General features: G+C 42.0%; 1 protein-coding gene across 1 annotated transcript; it reads right to left on the reverse strand.

The window, feature by feature from the left end:
• Positions 1-296: 296 nt before the first annotated feature.
• kcnk10b (potassium channel, subfamily K, member 10b) lies at positions 297-17166 on the reverse strand. Its single transcript, XM_061082152.1, has 7 exons — positions 17112-17166; positions 13367-13782; positions 4457-4574; positions 2863-3023; positions 2033-2225; positions 1782-1924; positions 297-980 (listed from the first exon to the last, which is right to left on the reverse strand). The coding sequence occupies exons 1-7, from the start codon at positions 17164-17166 to the stop codon at positions 297-299; spliced, it is 1770 nt and encodes a 589-aa protein (XP_060938135.1).
• Between the last annotated feature and the right edge of the window lie 3098 nt (positions 17167-20264).

The raw sequence follows: 20264 nt of genomic DNA on the forward strand, positions 1-20264 counted from the left end.
GTCCACGTTGACGGAAAATCGGTTTCAACGTGAGCAGTTGACCGCTGCCCGACGTCTGGGAAGGTCCCGACAAGTCGCCCAGCAGCCCGTTGTACAGTATATAAGCAGTGAGGTATTTTAACTACAGCCTCTTCTCAGTTGTATTCGTTTTTGGCAACAGGGTTTTTCTTCCCATGGCTATGGCACGCCGACTGACTTCTCCTGGGAGCAGTTCCAATCCAAGCATGGGGGAACAGAAAGGCACATTTCTGGACATCTCTCAGTCTGCCTGAGTTTCTGCCTCACTCTCTCTGTCTCTACACCTGAAGTGCTCGTCCATTCCCCCCCTCATCGTTCCCCCTGTCTTTGGCCTGTGCTGGTATGAACTCATTCAACTTGGCGCGCTCCGTCAAGTAGTGCGACAGGTTTGTCATGCTGACGTTTCCCTCTTTCCTCTCTCCGTTTTCCTCATGTGGCTCCTCGTCTTCCTCCTCCTCCTCCTCCGTCCTCTCCTCCCCCAGCATGGCACTGCCAGTGTTTATGCCAACGCTCGCCCGGCGAACATCTTCGGTGATGTTGCTCCGAAGCTCCCGGCTCTTGTTTCGTCTTCCCAGTTTGGTGAGGGAACCGAAGCGTAGGTTGACGAGGTTCTCCTCCGAGGAAGAGGCTGTCTGTGGTGTCTGCCCGCTCCCCTGATGCTCGTACGACTCACAGGCCCCCTTCAGCCTCAGGTTGTTGAGCTTGGTGTCGATGCTCTCCTGGGATGAAGTCTTGAAGCGGCCGGCGTCCAGGCTGGCGAACATGGCACGCTTCTCCGGAGACAGCATGTCAAGAGAGAGCGCTCGCTGCTCCAGGCCGAGCTGACGGCGCTCCATGCTGCGGATGGTGGCGGCTCGCTGGAGCTTGTCATGGATCTCAACGCTCAGGCGCCGCCGCGTTTCACGGAACTCTGCTCGTACATTCGCCTTCCATTCAGCCGCATGAGCTTTAATCTCCCCGACCTGTGACAACAGAGAAATAGGGAAAAGATGAGAAATGGGATATTGGGTACAGTCAAAAACATTATCATTGTTTTCAGGATGAGGATGGGGATTTTTCTAATTGTCACCAAATCACATAAAAAAACTAAAACCAACAGTGGGTTTGTCCGTCTCTCAATATTCTTTGACTTTCCACTGTCAGTGTTAGATCTCCTTCATAATAATGACCCCAAATTAAACTGAAAAACGCAGAAAATAACATATGTGCATTTATGTTTTGATTTTACATTTTTCAATCTTTATATTCAAAATCAATTAGTCGATGAGGAAATCAGCAGCTATTTCGGTATCTGAAGATTTGGACTCCCTTTTATCAGTATCGACCCCCAAAAATGTGACATGGCACTGCCCATATTCATGGCTTTTTAGAAACATGTTAGCTAGTGCGGTTTGGCTCACTGGTCTGTGAGATTTGTTCAAATTGAGAATAAATTAAAATAATCTCACCTGCCTTGTCCTTGTACTTTTCTTATACAACTTTCCATTTGGACTACATCTAAAGTGGCAAACCCCACAGCTACAGGCTCAGTCCTGACATCACTTTGCCACTCTAGCAGATCGATAGCTCTCTGTGTGTCCTGATTGGACTCACTGAAACATCTACAGCTGCAACACCTCAAACAATAGCCGTCCGTTAATCACAGCAATTAATGTGCAAAATGAGAGGGCAGACACGCGGAGCAGGAGAGGCAGCAGCTGAGTGACCTTTTACGTTCTGCCTCTCTAATGTAATACTGAGAGGTGTAATTGAATGAGCCCCACCTCCTCTTTGGTCTTTTTAGACAGCACTCGAAGCCAGTCTCCAATCATGCTGAGGACGGCTGCAAAGTACGCTAAGCCCACCAAGATCCAGAACCACACCAGCGGCTTGTACCACTGCTTATAGTCGATCTTGCGGTCTCCACCTGGAGATGAGAAAAAAATGAATTAATGTCATATGAAAGTTCTTCAAGTTAAAAATAGTAAAATCTTCATGTGATGACAGAACAACCGTCTGCTCCACGTCTGTCTACCTGCCACATAGTCTCCTATTCCAATCGTGGTGAGAGTGATCACTACAAAGTAGATGGCGTCCAGCGTGGTCCAGCCCTCGATGTGTTTGAAGAAGAAAGCTGGGATAGTGACGAAGACGATGCAGCCGGCCAGGATGAAGAGGATGGTGGAGGTCACTCTGATCTTGGTTTGACTGATCTGTTTGTGTTTTTGCTGAAAGGAATAACAGATTGTACAAGCTAGAATTAGAATGAATCTGGGAAAGTTAAAATAATGAGTGAATGCCCTTATATGACCATATATAAGATATAATATGGTGTAATAAAGCTTATATGGTCTAATAAAACATATCGATACAGATATGGTTAAACAATCGTTTCGGACTTTGGGCTTTAACAGTATTAAAAAGCTCAGTCTGTAAGTGGCACACACATCTCAAGAAGCGTTAATCTTATTGGCTTCACACTTGGTCTGTGTGGTCTGTGTGTGACTGTGTGCGCGTGTGTGAAGACCGCTGGCGGTCAGTGATGGAGCCGCTCCGTCACATAAAGGCCCAAGGAAGTGCTGTGTCAAATCTTTTGCGATTTAGACAAGAGATGAGAGATAAGCTCAATATGAATAAACTTAAATTAAACAGGTGACCAGCGCTCTGTGGTGGCTCAGGCAGTTCAACAGAAGTAATGTTGTTGATCACAATAAACAATGAGTTCACGACAACGACAACTGATTCTCCATTTCGAGCTTCACTGCACTTTGAATAAACAGGTGAGCGGCTCTCTGTGCAGCGGTGGTGCAGCCTCGGGGTTCTGCGATCACTCTGTGATACATTACACTGTGAAACTTGACTCACCCTGAATATCCGCTCTACTCTCAAGATGCTTTTCACAAAGATGGTCCCGAGCTGGTCCCCAATCCCCGCCAACAAGAAGCCAAACAGAGGAATGCCAAATATGGCATAAAGAATGCAGAAGATTTTCCCTCCTTCCGTGCTTGGAGCTATGTTTCCATAACCTGTAGAGTTGATGAAGAAGAGGAAAAAGAGGAGGAATTAGGAAAAGGAACATGAAATTATAAGGAGGTGAAACCAGGATGTGAAACAAGGCCGAGGGGATGTGGTGCGGATGGTGGCACAGGGGGGAGAGGTATAAATACTACGGTGAGACGCAAAAGAAGACAATCAAGACTTTCTTATGCAACATAATCAATTGAAGCTCTTATGCAATATACCTTTCAGCTCTCGGAAAAGGGGTCTGAGGTAAATAAGCTTTAAGAGAGACAATAATTAGGTTCCCTTAGAGAAAATTACATTAATTATGGCTCTGCAATGACAGAGATACAATGACTGAGCCCAGGAGACAGGGAGCAGAGCATAAACTGTTCTTTACCCAATTCCTCCCATTTCCACATGTGGGGCCCTGTATATCCTGACTGTCACATGTTTACATCCATGCTCCTGTCGCTCAAGCTCATCAACATCACATCTCTTTTGTTTATATTCATTTGAGTATATTTATGCTAGATGTCTTCGTTCTTGGTCATTCTTTATCCGGGCTGTGGAATAAATGAATCCACTGAAGCCAACGCTCAGCGGTACATGAGGTACTGAAACCTCTGCACCAAACCAAAATAACCGGTCTGTGACAGTGAGTTCCTCCAGTGATTTTAGTGAAGGTACAGTCTGTGCAGCTGCTTGACAGAACTGAAACTTTGATGCATTAGCTCTGATTTTCAAAAACTGGCTCAGGAATGGAACTACTGCACATTGATTGTAAATGGTCGCATTTGATCAAAGCTTACAGGTATCTACAGAAAAAGAGCTTTGATCAATTATACGTATATTGTGAATAATGTGATTTTCTTATAAAAGCAAGATCCAAATTTAAGAAGTAAAAAGGACAAACATCTTGACAATATCCTCTGTGTCAGTGTTGCCTGTTTGTTTTGTAAGAATCCTTGATGATGTTGTTGATCGGTTGTTAAATCCCAGAGTGTTTCTGCCTTGCATCATTAAACATCACCTTATGTGGGGAAAAGGGATTTGTTTAACTCACCTGAGAGCAACGGTAAGAGCGAAACAATCACACATCATAGATTTACACTGAGAAAAAACACCTCTAACAACCTGAAGGGACAAATCCTAATCTCTAAATGCTTCAATACCTTTGAAAACATTATTAATTCCAGCTAGTCTTGCATATATTGTCTCGTCTTTTGTTAGATGAAACAGTTTTAGACAAAACAAAAAAGAAATCTCAAGAAATTGATATTGAATGTTGGATCATTGCTATTAAAAATATGTCATACATAACAAGTTTTTTTTCCCTTTCCCACCAAGTTCCTTATTGCAAAGTGTAAATCAGAAGCTAAACATTTTCGTGGCTAAAGTGTGTGGATACATCAGCATTTAATCACATTTAACTGGTATTAGAGCATTTTAAACTCACCTATGGTTGTGATGACAGTTCCAGCAAAGAAGAAAGCACTGCCCATGTCCCAGTAACTGGAATTATAGGATGTGTCTCCGATGGGACTCACTCCTGCATTCACCGCATCTATGGCATGCTGTAAAGAGAACATGTCATTAATAATAATAATAGGTATTTGAACCTAAAATATAAGATTGTATCCTTAGAAGCAAAGTGTGTAAATACTAGAAATAATGGAGAATCAGCTAAACGAGCACCTAAACCATTAGATCATCAAGGTCAACAGGGGAATTCAGGGTCATGGTTTCATGTCGGCTCAGCTGATGGCAACACAACAAACACACAACATGCCTGCTCTGACTTCACGGTCTAAAAGTCCTGATGGCGTGACGAGAGTGAGCACGTTAACCCACCTCCTGCCAATGTTTATGTTTTCCTGTGTACATGTGTCTCTTGCGTGTGTTTGCAAATGTGCCGCTGATTGTGTAACACTTGAGGCGCCTGAGGATAGATGGAACGTGTCTATCTCTGGATCGACCTGCGAGGCTATCGCCTGATAAAAGAGGGGAAAGGAGAGAGGCGGAGAGAAGGTGTGTTGAGACGCGGGGGAGGGGCATTAAAGACAGATGGAAAATGTAATCATGTGTCATGACACTGTAATAACAGGAAGTGGAGCTGAGAAGCTGGAGTTACAGTAAATCCAATCATTCCTATATCATTGCACTTTAAAATGGAAGTGTACCATGATAATATGATCATATTGTCTTATATAATTAGAATGGGTTATTCAAATTAATAATTCAATTCAATCTGTAATTAGATGCAAACTAAACCAGCATTTCTATGCACATGAATGCATGAAAGCAGCATTTAGGGAATGATTTTCTGTGCTTTACTTGAGTCCTAAAGTAAAATTCAAAAAAAGAAAACTTGAATGGCATTCAGTAGCACACATACTTCAGCCAGGGCCAGACACCCCCCTTCAATTTAGAAAAGCTGCATCAGATTTCACACACTCATTCATATGGGTTCCCTAAATTTGCCTTTTTTTGTCTTCAAGATACATGAATTCTTCAGGCGGAAAATTGTGAAAAATACTCTTTCTCGGAATGTTAAAGAAAGTGAAAAAAGGTTTCGTGAAAATCCACTCAGTAGTTTTTCTGTAAAATCCCTTTTTTTTTGTATATATATACGTCATGAAATAAAATGTCTATTATGAAATGAAATATTAAATATAATTTTCCCAAGTTGGGAAGCACTGTCCTAGCGTATTAGTGAAACATCCTAAAAGAAATCACTTAAGATTCTCAAGTATCTCTTTTCCTTTTCAATCAATGATGAAAATGTCAGTATATGAAAACTATGGAAATACATAGGCACACAAACATCACGCTTCTTAATTTATTCAGTGTCTGTAGCTTTCCACTTGCAGCTCTTTTTTCCGTCTCCACCAAATTTGCATGTTTTTACAGTTCACACCGACAGTAAACTATCGACTTTCACGTGCAGCAGGAAGACCTCTACTCTTTTCCTCATCCACATAATGGTCTGCGTTCACTGCATCATTACTCTCATTCATCTGCTTCTGTACTCCGTTATGTCGACATGAAATGTTAATCTACTATCTTCGCTCTCTGTCTACATGCCCGGCTTGTGGGCACTTTATGAGGCAATCATTTCCTCTCTTATCTCTGCGGAAATTTACAGTTTGAATTTAGCTTATGGGCTCAGATAAACAATGTTTCTGCTGACATGAGGAGCCATGCGGAGGGATTTATTTTATAAGCAATGTGTTCAACACTCCTTATGGGATGTTGTCGGCCTCTTCATTCGGTGCAACCCCCCCAAACCTTCCGAGCAATCTGTCGGTGAGATGCACGTCCACTTTATAAAATATGTATCAACTCTAGTGACATAGATTTCAAAGCCGAGGACCACTTTACAACACTCTGCTGCAGGTTCCTTCTTGTAAATATGCCTGTGACTACCTCAGCCCCATCAGCATACTCCCCCTTAATACGATTGATTTTTGTATCTGAAATTCCTAAATTGCACTAATGTTATTTCAAAGGTTTTAGCAGACACAGCTTCTTAATAGGGGCAAAATCAAAGTGCTAATTATATAATTAACTCCAAATAACCTAATTATGGAGTCGGGGGAGGGCTATAAATAGCCCCACAATGTATCTGAATTCTTTATGGAGAGTTCTATTTTTGTCTCTGGTCCGTTCCTCAGCCAAGTTCACGCTGCATTAAAGATGTGGAAAGTCTTCCTTTGGCACCGGCACTTTTTGAAGCATGACAACTTTGATTTGTGTTGCATCCTATTAATGAGTGTGACAAATGGTGTTTTTCTTTCACACATCATGCTCTTTTCTTTTCTTTTTTCTGGCGGCTTGCTGTGGACAGACGCTCAGTCAACACGCAGCACCGCCAAGAGATCGTGACGGGCTCTTTAGCTAATGTGTTTTCATATTCTCCACTGCTGCATCATTAGAGAGTGAGCAAACCCCATAAGCAGATCTTTATCCTCTCAGTGTGGCTCTCTACCCCGCAGCAGGTGACGGCACTGATCCAGCCAGCACGGTGCCTCGCTCTCTCTCTCTCCTTCACACTCACCCTGTGCTACTGTGCCAGGCCCTGCAACAATTCATCAGAGCCGCGTGACGAGAACAAAGTGATGAGCTGGGTTATACAAGGGGAAAACGCTCATTTACAAGTAAGTTGTGTGTTGAAGGACTTCGAAAAACTCATTATGCACCAAAATGGCTCCCAGCACTGTCACAATATTATATGTCACACTGAATGACCATTTGAGAGGTACAACTGTAAAATTAAAATGCAACCCAGTGCAACAGCTCTGCTATAAATTCTCCCTTGACGCATTTCTCAAGAACCATTCATCATATCGCCTTCATTTGTGCATCTGTACTGGTAATGGCCCAAGGAAATTGTGCGATGTGGACATGCATTAGGTTCAATATTTATAGATTTGAAATAAGTAGCTGGTATAGCTGTGGCGGCTGGGAGCATTAATGACATTATCAACGACAAGAGCGAATTCACGACAACTGATTCTCCAGTGCGGGATTCTACGTTCCTATAGTCAAGCTTCACCAAACTTTAAATAAACAGGTGAATGGCGCTTTGTCCCTTGGGATCAATAAAGTATCTATCTATCTGTCTGTCTATCTATCTATCTATCTATCTATCTATCTATCTATCTATCTATCTATCTATCTATCTATCTATCTATCTATCTATCTATCTATCTATCTATCTATCTATCTATCTATCTATCTATCTATCTATCTATCTATCTATCTATCTATCTATCTATCTATCTATCTATCTATCTATCTATCTATCTATCTATCTATCTATCTATCTATCTATCTATCTATCTATCTATCTATCTATCTATCTATCTATCTATCTATCTATCTATCTATCTATCTATCTATCTATCTATCTATCTATCTATCTATCTATCTATCTATCTATCTATCTATGTGTCACACTCAACAGCTCTGCCATAAATTCTCCTTCGATGACAAGGACAATAACAATGAGTTTTGATTTTGACGGAATTTTGAACCCGTCAGAGATATGAATTTGACAATTTATGTAAAGTGTCTGAGTAAGTTACATGAGTGGTTTATTTGCGTGTTCTGACGCAGTTTGACTTCAGGTAACTCGGTGTGTGTAAAGGTTTATTGGCAGATAAGTGACTCATAAATAAATGAGGGTCGGCTGGTGTCAATAACAGCGAGGCTTCACATTGGGCCACAGCGTGAGTCACTGCAGCAGCTCAGGGAAAAACCAATTAGCTCTGCTGCATTAGTGGGCGCCCAGTGGGTAGGTGGACAGCACAGACACTGGAGCAGACACGAGGAGGTCAACCGAAACGTGCACGGACGCACACGTCGAGTCAACGCACACCAACCCCGACAAGTGCCCGCTGTTGCTCTCATCTTCTCCATCCATCTCGCTCTCACACACACACTCTTACAAACACACACATGCTTCCCAACGTTGCCATTTTTTCTGTCGACTCCTCCGCCGAACAGTGTGAGCCTCTCATATGACTTGATACTGATTCATTTTGTGACACTCAGGGTTGAAGGACCATCGTAACTGAGTAGAGTGATAAATCAATATCACTTCCTCCGAGTTAAAGAAATACTTCTGGATTTATTCGCTCTATCACCGGGAGTTAGATGAGACGTCACTCTCATAGCTGTCAAACATCAAGCTACAGCCAGTATCCATGAACTCAACATAAACACACGAAAACATGACCTAATACTAAGCTCACTAAAGGCACCTTCACGCACTGAAGTCCAGATATTTTACTTAAACTTTCCAGAGGGGTTGCATGTGAGAACACAAATGTCCGAGTAGAAAAGGACATTTTTCCAGAACCTTTTCCTGCCAGCTCCCTAGTGCGAGTAGCCGCGTTGTTAACATTTTACACGTGATGGAAAGTGCAAAAAATATGAGTTTCTCCAGATGAAAAAGAGGTGCCGTACAAATGTTGAAAATTCAACATTCAAGATGTCGAATTGGAAAGACAATGAGATCCAAAATGGGATGTCCTGCCCAGACGACGTTCCTCGACAAATGTTCCAAAAAGCTTCACATCTTAAAGACAAAGTCAGGACCCAATTTTCTCAAAGGAGTTCATGTCTGAAAATGGCCTCACTGTCTACTGGCAGTGAATCTAAATTAACTGTACACCAATCGCCACATAACATGAAACCAAACATCTGACAGAATAATTCTTTGAAAACCTTTCATTTGTCCGATGTAGTAAACGAATCCTGACCAGACAAAAAGCTCCTTGGCTCTCAGTTGCTTGTGCTGTAAAATGTTATTTCATGGATCTGAATCAGTTTATTTGTCAGCAGCATCGTCTGTGACTTGGCTGCTGCTGCTAACCCGGCACTGCTTTGGGCAGCAGGAGGTCTGTGGCTGCTGGCCTGTGCAATGAATAATTGATTCCCTACAGACCCCAGTCACACCACAGTAAAAGGTTTTTATTTCCACACGTCTCCTCAGGAAATGTTGCCATTGATTTATTTTTTTGTCTTTTTGTTTTAACACGAGAGTGGCTCAGAGGTTATGTACCGCGAGGGAAGAAGAAGAAGAAGAAGAAGAAGAAGAAGAAGAAGAAGAAGAAGAAGAAGAAGAAGAAGAAGAAGAAGAAGAAGAAGAAGAAGAAGAAGAAGAAGAAGAAGGATTTTCGAGAAAAGAATGAACAGAGGTGGGTGTGGAGAAGGGAGGGAGGGGGGGGGGGGGCGGATGGTCAGGCAGTCCAATATTCACCAGAGGAGTGTTTAAGACACTAACATCAAATGGAACCATTCTAGCGGAAAGTGGAGCACACCCAATGCCATGTGGTTGCCTCTTTCTTTAGGGTTATTTCAAGCCTTAGAGATGCAGAGAATATTACTTTTACTAATCTCAGAAAAAACATGGAGGGTACCTATTCCAAAAAAGGTTATTTTTGCTCTCTTGGCATCTGTATCACAAGCTATGATTATGCTACAAATCTAAATTATTCACAGTGCTGTTTGGGGATATTTGCATTATCGTATTTCCATGTGATTTATGTGAAATGTTCTGTTCGTAAAATGGATTTCACATTTCTTACAAACTCTCCCACCGACGCCGTTTCATTAGAAAATGCACTTGCATCCATCTTGCAACCCGTGGGAGTGTTGGTCTTAAAACGTGGCGCATTGCTGGAGCGTTGCTATCTTTAGGCAGCAGAAATTGATTTCACCCTTTGACCGAAAAAAAAAACCTTGTCTGAAGTCAGTTGCATGCGCAGAATATCACTCTTATTTTATTCAGACGGTCTGCTCTCATGTATGAGCAGGTTTTAACAGCAATCCACCGATGTCCAAGTGCACCATGCTTTTAAAGGGAAACGGGAGACGTCACTCGGATTGTTTTACTGCATGTTGTGCCCAAAACACAGCCATGATTTATTAAAAGCATCCCTTCAGAACGTGAGCTTTTCCCAGTGTCCTGAATTCATCCTTTTGCAACACGCCATGTGTCCGGATTGGCCCTGACTCTGTTGAGGACAACAGCTCACATCCACAGAGACCTCAGAGTTTGACTGATCTTAGTCCCGCGTTTTTCCATCACCTTACCGCCTCACAAATCAAACTTTCCACTCGCCTCACGCCGACACATCTCAAATCATTTTGCAATCCCGCGTCCAGCTGCTTGTGTCAGCTGGACGCGGTGACCTTAAATCTTGACCCATAATTCTGGGGTGTAATATCGGAGAGCAGGGTGAAGCATCGCCAGGCTCTGTGTTATAAAGCAGCTGATGCCATAAAAAGACACTGTAAAATTCACAGTTAAGTCGATATTGTGATGAATTTCTTTCCAGCTTGTATCAACCTCTGTGTTATAAATCATGATGACATCATGGCATGGCTCGTTTTGTGTTCAGACAGACTTTGCTGGAGTTGTATTATTCGAGTACTAAGCAGCAGAAGGACATTCAGTTTTAATAAATATCTTTTTTAAATCAAATCCAGTTTTGATAGACAGATTTTGTAAATTTTGGCTTAAAATTTTTCCTACACAACAAACTGTGCTGTTGTGGCTGCGAGCTGCTTTCCTTATTCAAGATGTGTGGGTGTCGTTCAAGCCACACTCTGGAGAGTCGTGCACTTATTATCGATGGTGCGAGGCGCTGTTCTATTTTAACAAAAACATGTAGGTCTTGTTTACTACGGTTGGTTTGCACATGAAGTGAAGCTGCAACAAAATCAATTCCTGGTTCTTCTTTCTAGGCAACTGAGTGCAGCCCAAAGGTCACATTGACCGACCCTAGTTTCTGAGGATGAACATCCTTTATTATGCACACAGCTTTTCTCCCTTTTTCTCTGTATGTTACTGTTACTGTTTTGTACCAATAAACTGCATGTAGCAGTATGTACACTACTACGCGGTATTAATCAGCAGATGCAAAGTGTCACTGAGAATTACGAGCGTGCCTATCGTAACCCTGAAGGTTTCACTGTACCTCCTGCTTAGGGATGGATCTGCCTGTGACATTTACCCAATCAGGGGGCAGAGAGTCGGGGGTGTAGCTGCTGCTGCTTTAGTGCCTGCATAATCCTTTTATCGAGCCATTAGCACTGCGTTAAAATTACTCATGTAAATTCAATAAAAATGCATATGAATCAGCAGAGCAAGTGCTAATTCAGCCAATCCACCTGCATACATATCAATCCATCCTATACAATCCATCCATTATCTGTACCGCTTATCCTTTTGAGGGTCGCGCAGGGAGCTGGAGCCGATCCCAGAACATTGGGGCGAGAGGCGGGGTTCACCCTGAGCAGCTCGCAAGCGAATTGCAGACGTAAACAACTACTCACGCTCACATTCACACCTCCTGCCTTAGAGAGTCTCCAAATAACACAGGTCTGTGTGTCTTTGGACTGTGGGAGGAAGGTGGAGTGTGTGAAGAAAATCCACACAAACACGTGGAGAACATACAAACTCGTACATACCACTGGGATTTCACCCGGCAACCTTCTTGCTGCAGCACCGCCCCAGCAAATATGTGCAGGTGCTAAGTCAACCAATTAAAGTAGTTAAGATACCAGAATAGAATGAAGGCAACAGGTACAAACTCTTCTCTGGAACAGTGTCAGAACGGGGATGGTTTCTCAGCACTGGCGTGGTTGAGCATCGGAGTCAGATGAGGCATGACTGAACTGAAGCTGACAACAACATCTAAAAGAGAAAACCTTCGAGTGTCGGTCTCTGCAGCAGCAACGATTAAACTAAAGCTCTTACACGATCTACAACTGTGATGCCTGGAGACATGAATATAAAAGTATGAGGAGGAGGCGGGTTTCATTTATGCAACAAAATCTGAGCATTAAAAGATCTTTCTTGTTATTGTAAATTGTTTAACAGGAGAAAATGGCCTCAACTCAAAAGTCCACTTACTAATTATTTTCATCAATGGGTGGAGCTGGCAGGGGCTGATGAAGACCATGGAAGAGACATGGCTGTAGGCTCTGAAGAAGCTCTTAAATGAATCATGGTAAATTTATCATAAATTAAACTGTTTGGAATGAGTCCACTAAAAAATATTATTTTTTACTACTATTGAGGTTAGTCTGATAGAACTTTTTATTCATATTCCTGCTGACACGTTACAGAACCAATTCTGATTATGATGTCAAGCAGTGCCGGAAATTTCTAAACTCCACTAGGATTAAGACGTAAACATATCTACATAATTCATCTAAAATCAGAATACGCCACATGTCTTGTGCTTATTCCGAGTAATACCTTATTCAGGTTACAGTAATCAAAAATGATATTTACATGATAGTGTCTCGGTCAGACTATTGTCAAAATCTGGGTTGATATTAGAATATTTGCAGCCATTTAAGCAGAGTGAGTGTTATAATGGATGGTTATTAGAATCACAATGACCCATGACGTATAGATCAACATGTGTGACATGCACGTGGCGATTGTGTGATTAAAGTCATCATTTGCTGAAGGACGGTCTCAACATGAAAGGAAGCTGCTTCCAAGCTTTTCAAGCTCATGTGATTAGCTAATGGAGCCGGAATTAATTACCCTGAACACCCCCAATTACCCCCGATAGCAATTACAATCTATAAAGCTGCTACTGTAAAGGTCAGTCCTGTGACTTCGTCTTATCTACCAATCAGACTCAGTGACACTCAGTATTATGTATCAGTTCATTTTCAGTTATCTTCCCATCTCCTTACAAACTAATCTGTTGGTCATTAATCGATGCAATGGTTGCAAAGTACTGTTCCAAGGCTGTGTGCAGCTGGAAGGACAAAACAGGAGAATGACTCTGCTACTCAGCATGTCTAACATTTCCTAAATCCTTCAAGCACCCACCTTGATGATGGACTCCAGCTCGTCAGGAGTAACACAGGAGTGTCTCCGCAGGAACGAAGCCTTCTCCAGGGTGATGCTCGTCTTCTGGTGTCTCTCAAACGGCATCTCCAGCGCCTTGAACGCCAGGCCGCCGCAGACCAGGTAGAGAACGACCACGATGAACACAGCCAGCACCGTCTTCCACTTCATCACTGAGTGGAGAGCTGCTGCTGTGCCGTCGCAGCTGGCATCCATGCTGGCCACCACGCTGGCGGAGCGTGAGGAGATGGACAGACGCGGCAGTGGACAGTGGCCGTTGGTCTTCGGGTCGCAGCCCATTGGATTCTGCATGGTGGCCACACTGGCCTGGACTAGAGTGGACTTCACCATGCCAGGCTGGGCCTTTTTGGGGGGGACCAAGTTGGTCTGGACCGCCACTAGGAAAGAATGAGGAGAAGAACATGACTTGACATGATTTTCACCGACTGTCCAGAGAATAATTAATGGATCTTGAATAGAGCCCACAAAGTGTGCTCTCTATTGCATGCCAATCCAGTTTAAGGCAGTGAATCTGTTATAGATTGGACAATAAAAATGTGCCTTCACGTTGAAAAGATGCGAAAAAGTATTCTGAGAAGCATTTGGATATTTTTCCTTTCTTGATGTGTTTGTCCTTTGTCCTCGTCTGTAATAACCCATCTGTTCAAATAATAAGAAAAGAAAATGGAACTGAGAGAATATGTTAATTTGCTGTGTAAGCGCACTACAGGTATTGAAATATATAAAAAAGAACGTCCCGTGTGATTCATTTAAACCCAATTTCCTTGTTGTTATTGTGGGATAATATGGACTCTTTGCAAAGCTGACACCGAAAGTGTAGCCTCAAGAGTTTTCCTGCCTCAGAAATTGCTTTGGGTTCCACACATAAAAACCTTTAGACCTGTGAAATGAAGACCACAACTGCTGCTATACTTAGTTATGCAGAAATTATATCATTAATTTAATGTAATGCATGCAAAACCTGGAAAAACCTCCAGAAAAATGTATTCCAGTGCCTGAAGGTTGCATTGATATACATTATATAACATATAATGGAACTGGAGAGCACTTACCTGTGCCAAGGCCAAACAGTCCCATACATTTTAATCAAGCTGCACCAAATTGTACTCACTAACATAAGCCAGTCCAGCAATAAGCCTGATTTCTACATCACCGACCATGAATTAACCCCTTTGAGATCAGTGAAAAAAAAATAAAGAGGGTAATTCCTGAATCGACCTGATCTGTATCTGAAAAAAAGAATAAAAAAAGGTTTCTTCCCTGACCCATACTTCCTCCTTCCAGTAGGTTTCATGGAAATCCATACGGCAGTTTTTGTGTAATCTTGCTTACAAATGGCCAGGGGTGAAAACAAAACACACCTTGCAGCCAGACCCTTACACTGATGTTGGGTACCGGTGAAAACTGATTATTTTTGCTGAGGATCAAGATAAAATTTTTCCAATCAACTATAAGAGAAGGGTAAGTGCCACTTTCAGTTATTGGCTCCTGGGTGGGTTTTATAATGAATGCATATGTGCTGCAGCAGTCAACCATGAAGTAAGCAGCTCGGAAGCAGCCAAATGTATATTCCTCTAATGCATGCGAGCTGCGGCCTTCACCCCCGACGCCCCCATGGCCTGGAGTGCACTATAGTCATGGGCGGAGCCTTCTGTCTACAATGATGCAACTTTTAAAGACAGGAATATGAAATAGATTTGTTTAAGAGAGGCACACTTCTGTTTAATGGGATAGTTTCACTTATGGGATATTCACCATCCACACACACACACACACATACACACACACGTCCAGAAACACACGCACACCCCGCCCTGATGAGTCAAGGACGTCCAGGAAGGGTCTCATTTTCTGGTCCAGCGGCTTTGCATCTTGTTAGTAAATCCCTGTATCATGAGTGAATCAATAACAGCAAAGTAATGTCACAAGCCTGGGAAGGTGCAAAGCTGCCACTTTCAATTTACAGCCTATGCCCTTTAAGGGCGGCGGCTGGGCTATTTTTAGAACACGTGATGAATTAGAAAATCAAGACTAAGAGGTGAAGCAGCAAAAAAGACTGTGACCCCACATTAATCTCCCGTGCCGAGGCCGGTGCGGTCATTGTGATGGATGCAGTGGAAAATACACTCATAGATCCAATGCAGATTTGGACCAAATCCATAGTTGTATTATACAAAGACAGCAATTGTTTTTTATCTCCTTTTGTATGAGTGGGTGTAAATCAGCTCTGTGCAGCAGGACAGAGGCAGCTGAGAGTGTGTCCTATACATTGAAGTTATCAAAACAGTTCTAATAAAAGAATATAAACTTATAACCTGAGTGAAACGAACTAAGTAAGCTCTATGCAGCAGGACAGAGTTCAGAAAGCTCTCACGTTTTTAAGTGATCATAACAGTTGTAATAAAATAATACAAGTCCATTTCCAACCATACAGGCAAAATGAAAACTGTGATGAGCATAATGTGGTTTCACATTTCTGAGGCTGCGTGGCATTAATCTAAAATCCTTTTCAAACCACTGAAGCTGCCTCATATTGATTTTTGCAAATTAAATAAGGCCCTGAGTGGAAAGCAGTGGTTTTTATCTGATACTATTTGATACTCTCTCTCTCTCTCTCTCACTCACTCTCCGCTTCTAACATGTCTGGACAAAGCAGAGACAATATTCGACTCAGGTCAATGAAAGAGATGACACAGAAAAAAGTGAATCAAAATATGAGAAATGTTTCAGCTGCCATTTGCAACACAGGTCAGGGGGACACAGTTGTGGTGGGACAACAAATATTCAGCTTTTCAACAGTTAAGCCTCCCATATTATGGTTCAAAAGAATGATCAACTCACTGAACAGAAATACAAACTGACTCAAGTCCTAGTAAAAGCATGAAGGCAGATTTTGGACTCGCTCGGTTCGGGCTCTTAGCCCAGTTAGTCCCTGTGGCACAGGACAGGTTGCAGGCGTTTAACTCACAGCTGAGCCTCAAACTCATGCGTCAAGCCGGTTGGAATAACACACGAAGAGCAAAGACTTCCGGTAGAAAAAAAAAATACAACATTTACGAAAGAAATTCGTTTTTCAAGTACCTGAGTGTTTGAATCTACATGTAGGTTTCTTACAGCATAATATTTTGGTTTAATAAACAAAGAAGACCAATCACAATCCTTTCTTAATTTCTAGAAAACATACACAAAAATACCCATATTAATTTGGGCAGAGATTACCCTTGAATTTAATAATTTAGGAGGACTGCGACTCTGGAAATGACGTGTTTCTGGTGTAGCTGCATCAGAGATTAGTTGCAGATAATTAATTAAGTAGATATGGTGCAATAATATGATACTACTTTCAAGGGAACATTGTTTTTATTTTGAAACTTTTCCCGGTATGTCTCAGTTCTTTTTCTGGCACCTTGACGCAGCTGATGCTCGACTCCCCACAGCGCTGCTTCACACAGATGAACGCACGAAGGATGGAGAGGATAAAGAAATAATCCCATTTCTTTTGTGTAATAGGTCATATTTGCACCACAGGAGTATTACAAAAACTGTACGTAAAAAATTAAGTAAATTAAGGATAAAGAAACTGTTTAGAAATGGCAAATAGTGAAAGCCCGATGCGATTTGTTGTGCCTCCTGTTTTCCTATTAAATGCTGCTGATGTTCAGGCTTCTACAATCAAGTTATGAGACATTAAAAAAGCAGTATTTACCTTCTTCCGGGTCCCAGTTAACTTGTTTTCTCGGGTTTTCTATTGGAAATTTCATCTTGCTTGTTGTTCTCAGCCAAAACGCACGACAGGATGATCAGTGCGAATGTAAAAAAAATAAAAAAATAAAAAGAATCAAATCAGGAAGAATGCCTCTCCCCCCATCTTCATGTCATCTTTACTTGGATGTGGTTGTAAATTGCACAGAGGAACGAGCGCATCGCCGAACCGCATTGTCTGCTCCTGCTCTATTGCTGCCCCCTCCTCTTTTTGTGTCCTCCTCCGTTTGGACGCTTGCTGATCGTCTGGCACACTGAGACACTTGTGAGTCCTTTTCTCTGAGCTGTCGCAAAGCACCGAGGACCAGACCACGTCCCATCTCCCCCCACACACACACCAGTGACCAGTGGACAGTGGTCCGGTCCGAAAACACCGCCGTACCGCCTCCAAACCGGCAACTTTACGCACGCTATTTACGCCGGCAGCGAGAACAACGGGGAGGATGGGTGGATGCTCTCCTCCCTTTTCATTCCCAGTGCACATCACCCCACCTGCCTTTCTACACTGCAATGAGCCGAGGGACATCCGCATCCCTTCAGACTTGTTTGTACAATCGGTTAATGGATACTCACTCTTTCCCTTTTTCCCTCCAGCAGCAGCAGGCCTGGGGTTTATTCTCTCATCGTTTGGCAGCCGGCGAGTGAGCACATGGTGCGGGGCGGGATGCAGCAGATGTGGTACCCCAAATCAGAGGCAGACTTAGAGCATGACATCATCCACGTATGGGAAAACGTGCATATTTCATGAACTGAGAGAGCTGAACCCAGTCAGATGATGAGGCTGAACATTGAGAGGCAATAACAAGACAAAGTTAATTAATTCAGCAAATATAATAGAATGGATATTTATTTCGCTGTGCCCAAAACATCCCATAGGCTATATGTGGCAAGTTTGCAGCTTATTAAACACCTTAAGGACTATACTCTTTATTTATGCATGTTGTACGTCCATTTGACCATGCATTATTAACATTTGCATAATTATTTTTTCTTCCTACACTATTTTTTCTTCCTACACCGTACAGGCAGGTTTAGGATTTCCTTCATTTCAATTGGAAGTTAATTGTGACCCAATGAGCTAATCATTTCAAATAATATATTTATTTAATAATACACCTTAAAAAATCTGGATGTTATACATGTCGCTAAGGGAGAAACCAAACAAAATGCATTTGAATGTGTTTTTATTTATATCAGTATTCATAACAAAATAACATAAAAAAACTCATAACAAGAGGAAGTCATGAATGAAACTGCTTGAATAGATATTTTTAGACACTTTTAAACACACATGTAGCACAAGGAGTTACATTAATTACGTCATTCAAAATTCAAGTCACCGATACGTTTAAAGTACACCATAGTTGGGCGGGAGAATGTTTCTACTTTAAAACCGTTAATTTAAATCCTGTGATCTTGTGGCCATTAAGTTCAAGCATATACTGGTGACTTATATTAAATTAAATCTGCATTCATGTTTCTGAGCTTATCCAAATTGAAAATTATCGACATATTGGTCTCTGTAGCAAAGTACCATTGGTATTCATTGCATCGATTAAGCCTTTTCATTGTTTGCTCCTGTGTTTTTTTAACTGATATCAAATCAAGCGAGGAAAAATTGAAAGTGACCTGTGCTGTGTGTGTTTTTTAAGACTGATGATGCTGTTTAAAAACTCCATATTCCCCACTTTGCCTGTCACACTACTAAATGAAGTCATTCACAATCCTTTGTTGGTAAATGACGCAAGGGGTTAAAAGGTCCATCAAACAATACGAGGAAACTGGCAAAACAACCATATGCTGCTGACAGAATGTTCTCATGAGCAACACTTAGTTCAATCTGATCCTCTTTGGTCAGTTTTACACACTGCCGCATTGTAAATGAGGCCAATGATGGTTGCAGTTTTCATGATGATGGCACGTGGCACACAAAGTCAATTCATGTTGAGATAACATGATATAGGGTCCAGCCATCTCATGGTTATTTATGGATTCTTTGCTTCTGGTCGAGTTTTTGGGGGATTGGTTGAGCACGGATGGCACAGAACTTGAATTAATAATCCTGGTTTTATTTCTCTTAAAAGCCACACAACCACAGAATGGGTTCAGTCAAAGTCAAGGTAAGTAGGACGTCCATGCCCCCAATGGAAAGAAGCCATTACGGGGTTGAGGTTTTTTGACTGTAACAGTGGGAAAAGCATGAATATAAATAATGTAATGAATGATGGGTGGATTCTGGGCTGTCAAGCTGCTTTAGTTTCAGGGTCCTGGTGTTGTGCACGCTGGTCTTCGTCCCACTGACATGACTCTGTGAAGTGTAAATGCCCTCGATCAGACCTGTGCATATCCTTCAATGACAAGTCAGATGTGAAAATAAGTCCTTTAATTTGTGAGACTTCTAAACACAGAGGGCTCTCTCCAGTGGTGTTGAATTTCAAGTAGCACTCATGCCCCCTATTCTTGTGAATATCAGAATAACTATTAGGAAGATCAAATTCAGTGCAAGTGGGGCGTAATCCTGCATAATTGTCAGGCACAGAAACAGCCAGTGCACATGCCACTGTATTTTATGCCTGCTGAGGACAATAGAGAGATGTTTATTTGTTCCCCTGCAGTTTACGGGATTCCCTCTGGCTCCACTTGCATCCCCCTACGTGTCTAATGAACAAACAGCGGTGCCAAAAACACCACGTTCACACTAGACTGTATATGAGGTCCACACCCAGAATTCCCACAGTATTGTGATTGCAGGATTTATGGGCACTTTGTGCTTTTCTTACTGTTAAGTGAACTCAACTGGTGATTGCCACTGGATCTAAATTTGAAGTTTAGGAATAAAACCTGCTGTTAGTGTCTGTTATTGCAATTTGTACTTGGTAACCTTGGTACTTGAAATTACTGGTTAGCCGGGAAAGAATAAATAAGAGTTTGCTTCAATATCAGTACATCTCACTTTTTTTTAACGGGATAAGCCAACCTGTATCAATATTGCTGCCCATGGAGTCATTGTCAGTTAACTGAATTCATAAAAAAACTGAAGTCTTGAGAATAAAACTTGGTTAAAAAGTAGTAGGTCAGTAGCTGTCTGTTATGTACT

The sequence above is a fragment of the Limanda limanda genome, chromosome 12, assembly GCF_963576545.1.
Source record: "Limanda limanda chromosome 12, fLimLim1.1, whole genome shotgun sequence".
In the NCBI taxonomy this organism is placed as follows: Eukaryota; Metazoa; Chordata; class Actinopteri; order Pleuronectiformes; family Pleuronectidae; genus Limanda; species Limanda limanda.